General features: G+C 40.3%; 1 protein-coding gene across 1 annotated transcript; it reads left to right on the forward strand.

Annotated features, from left to right (window-relative positions):
• The first annotated feature begins 339 nt into the window (after positions 1–339).
• On the forward strand, positions 340–2,790 carry LOC131656783 (uncharacterized). The gene is made up of 3 exons (XM_058926395.1): positions 340–596; positions 1,278–1,605; positions 1,675–2,790. Exons 1-3 carry the CDS (start codon positions 340–342, stop codon positions 2,788–2,790), a joined length of 1,701 nt encoding a protein of 566 aa, XP_058782378.1.
• Positions 2,791–3,392: the final 602 nt, after the last annotated feature.

Genomic DNA, 3,392 nt, shown 5'->3' on the forward strand with positions numbered 1-3,392 from the left:
TGTCATAACATCCAGTTTGACATGTCTGGAGTGGGATGTGGCTAAAGAGGAACTCATCTCTGGATTCAGGAGAGCAAAGTCCGAGACCTGTGTGACCAACCAGATGTCAGCACTAATGTCAGAACTTCGAGACAACAGAAGAAGGAGGCATTCAAAGAAGAAATTCCAAAAATGGAAGTGTCATCACTGTGGGAGATTTGGTCACATAAAACCGTTCTGCTTCAGACTAGTTGGATATCCAGACCAAACTCATCTAGCCAAACCTGAATTTAATACCTACAACAGAAAGCAACGATGGGCAGCTAAGAATGTGGCTCTGGTAGCACACACTCTCTAAGGATGCCAGCAAAAGAAGATTGGTACCTTGACAGTGGTTGCTCAAATCATATGACCGGGAGGAAGAATTCTCTAGGAGATCTCAAATTGGAAGGAAACAACTATGTAACTCTAGGTGATGGAGAAATAAGAGAAGTCAAAGGTGTTGGGAAGACAGAAGGGCATGGTATCCCTAATCTAAACAATGTTCTACTTGTACAGGGATTGGCTGCAAACCTTATAAGCATCAGTCAGCTATGTGATGAAGGATTTAATGTCAGGTTCACCAAAGAGGAGTGCATCATCACTAATGAAGCAAATGAGGAAGTCATGAAGGGATTTAGGTCTAAGGCTAATTGCTATCTATGGAAGCCTAATACACCTGTCCACCCCTCTGACTACTCCATGATTAAAGAAGAATTAAAAGTTTACCGTCAAGAATCTGATGAATCTGATGAGTCTGATGAATCTGATGAAGAATCCTATGTTGGAGATCTCACCATAAGTGAACTGTCTACTGGTTTTACTGAGACCTGTTTAATGAATGAGAAACTGTGTGAAAAAGTAAGGGAGTACAGAAGTATCAATATATTTCTGCTAGAAGAGAGAGTAAGCCTTGTGATGGACATTACAGATCGGGAAAGAAAACTAGAAAAGTCAAATGTAAGCAACGATCCTAAAAGACTATATGAAAGTAATGTCACAGAGAATTTTGCAACAACATCTAAAGACATTGTGAAAGAAAAGGGTATGTTGGGTATCTGCTACCAAAACATATTATAGCAATTAACCCACGTGGGGGAATATTTTTTGGGCTTTGTAAAAATCCATGGTTTGAAATTTCCCTCACTCAGTGTGCATATAAAGCTTCCTCGATCTCCTAGTATTCTAAAAACGGCAAACTTTCCTATTAGTTCTGCTAGCTACTCTCAGAGGTTGAACTACTCAAATTATTCTCACAGGCGTGACACAGGTTCTGGCTCTCAAAGTTTCAGAATGTCTCCGCAATCGAGTGATGAATCTCTTGTGTCAGACTCGGCAACACCGAAAGAGTCCTCTAACCCTAATAGGATTCTTAAGGTTGTCCCTTGGAGGATGATTAGCAGTGACGAAGTAAAGGCCACAAAGCCTAAAACGACTTACGCAAAAAGGCTCAAGGTGGGTATTCACAACAAGGGTACCGAACCCACTGTATCTGCTACCATGGAGGAACTTTCTAAAAAAGGATCCAAATATGTCCATAGCGCAATTACCAGGATTGTTACTCGCATTCTGAAGGAAAATCATCAAGTACCTAGAATATCTATTCCTCTTCAAACCATAATGGCTGATCCCCTCAAAAACACCAGTAAGGCTTAGGCTGTTCACACCGTTGATAGTGACCTAGATGAAGAGGAAATCAACAAGGATGAACAAGGGATTGCTAAGAATACCAATGTTACTGAGGATGTCAATGACATCGACGATAATGAGCACCCTAAGGCCAATACTGAAACTGATACTAATGTGGTAGGCTTAGATGAGTACTCTGACGATGAATTACTTACCTCCTTGAATCCTAGTGTAGCCAACAGGCTAATGACAAGAAGAAAAGGCAAAGCTGTTGTCCAAAGATCACCTAAAAGGAGCACTCAAGTGAAAAACCCTGCCAAAGATGTTGTCAGGAAGAAGAGTACCTCTGCAGGTCCTATCAAGAGCAAAGTTGTAACCAAGAGTAAAGGGGTTGGTCCATCAAAATCTTGGAGTAAGGTCATTCCAAAGAAAATAAAGGAGCAGGAAATTGTTAAACCTGAATCTGATGTTGAAGTGAATGTCCCTGACACTCCATCGAGGAAGAAGTCTGCAACCAGCAAGCTTGCTGCTAATATTCCTGAAGTTCCCATTGATAATGTGTCATTCCACTATGCCTCTAGTGCCAGCAGATGGAAGTATGTTCTCCAAAAGAGATTGGCTGTTGAAAGGGAATTGGCTCCAAATGCTCTTGAGAACAAGGAGGTCTTAGAGCTGATTCAAGAAGCTGAACTGCTAAAAACTGTTTGCAGTCTTCCCAAATGTTATGAGAAGCTGGTCAAAGAATTTGTGGTGAACCTATCTGAAGATTGTGGCAACAACAGGAGTGTAGACTACAGAAAGGTGTTTGTGAGAGGTAAGTGTGTATCATTCTCTTCGTCTCTGATTAATAAATTCCTGCGAAGAACAGATGAAGCTCAAACTGAGCTGGAAGTAACAGACAACCAAGTCTGTCAAGTGATCACAGCCAAGCAGGTAAACAGCTGGCCCCTGAAAGAGAAGCTAACTGCAAGTAAGCTGATCATCAAGTATGCAATGCTTCATAAGATAGGAGCAGCTAATTGGGTTCCAACAAATCACAAGTCCGCTATCTCAACTGTGCTTGGCAGATTTCTGTATGATGTAGGAACATATAGAGCATATATTTTTGAGCATATGGAGAATATATTTTTGACCAAACTATGAAGCATGCTGGAAGCTTCAGTATTAAGGGTCCAATTGCTTTTCCATCCCTCTTGTGTGTTATAATTTTGGATTAGTATTTAAACATTCTCAATGAACATGATGTAGTGTGCAAAAGAGAAAGTCCCTTGGCCTTCCATTACAAACTGTTTCAGGGTAAGCATGTTCCAGACATTGTCATGACATCAGCTGAAACTTCCAAATCTGAAGCATCTGTCAGCAAAGCAGAAGTCATAGCAATGCTAAAAGAGACTTGAGAAGAACTGGAATCTAGAAAAATATCTCTTGAAAAAATGATACGTACACTGGAAATGGATGAGAATGAGGAATTTGCAGATACTGAAGAGATGAAAGATAAAGATGAACACGAATTGGAAGAAGAAAGTGCCAGTCCGGCTGATGACTCTGAGAAAGAAAGTTCTTCAGACACCTCAAGTGGGTCTGAATCTGGGCAGTAATTGCAGCTGGAGTCCTGTTTGTTTTGTTTTGTTTTGTTTTTGTTTGATTTGTTCTCCTTCAATTAGTTCTGTCTGTTTTATTTGATTTAGTTCAGTTTAAATTTTTGCTGAACTTATTTAAACTTGGTGAGGGAGAAGACATTTTTT

This window comes from Vicia villosa, linkage group LG1 (assembly GCF_029867415.1).
Source record: "Vicia villosa cultivar HV-30 ecotype Madison, WI linkage group LG1, Vvil1.0, whole genome shotgun sequence".
NCBI lineage: Eukaryota > Viridiplantae > Streptophyta > Magnoliopsida > Fabales > Fabaceae > Vicia > Vicia villosa.

Bases quoted from the DNA above. Each gene is read 5' to 3' on its own strand.
- LOC131656783 (XM_058926395.1), top strand. From the start codon at position 340: ATGCCAGCAAAAGAAGATTGGTACCTTGACAGTGGTTGCTCAAATCAT. The intron at 597-1,277 runs GTTCACCAAAGA...TTATTCTCACAG, and splicing joins GATGAAGGATTTAATGTCAG to GCGTGACACAGGTTCTGGCT. The intron at 1,606-1,674 runs GTACCTAGAATA...AGTAAGGCTTAG, and splicing joins TTCTGAAGGAAAATCATCAA to GCTGTTCACACCGTTGATAG.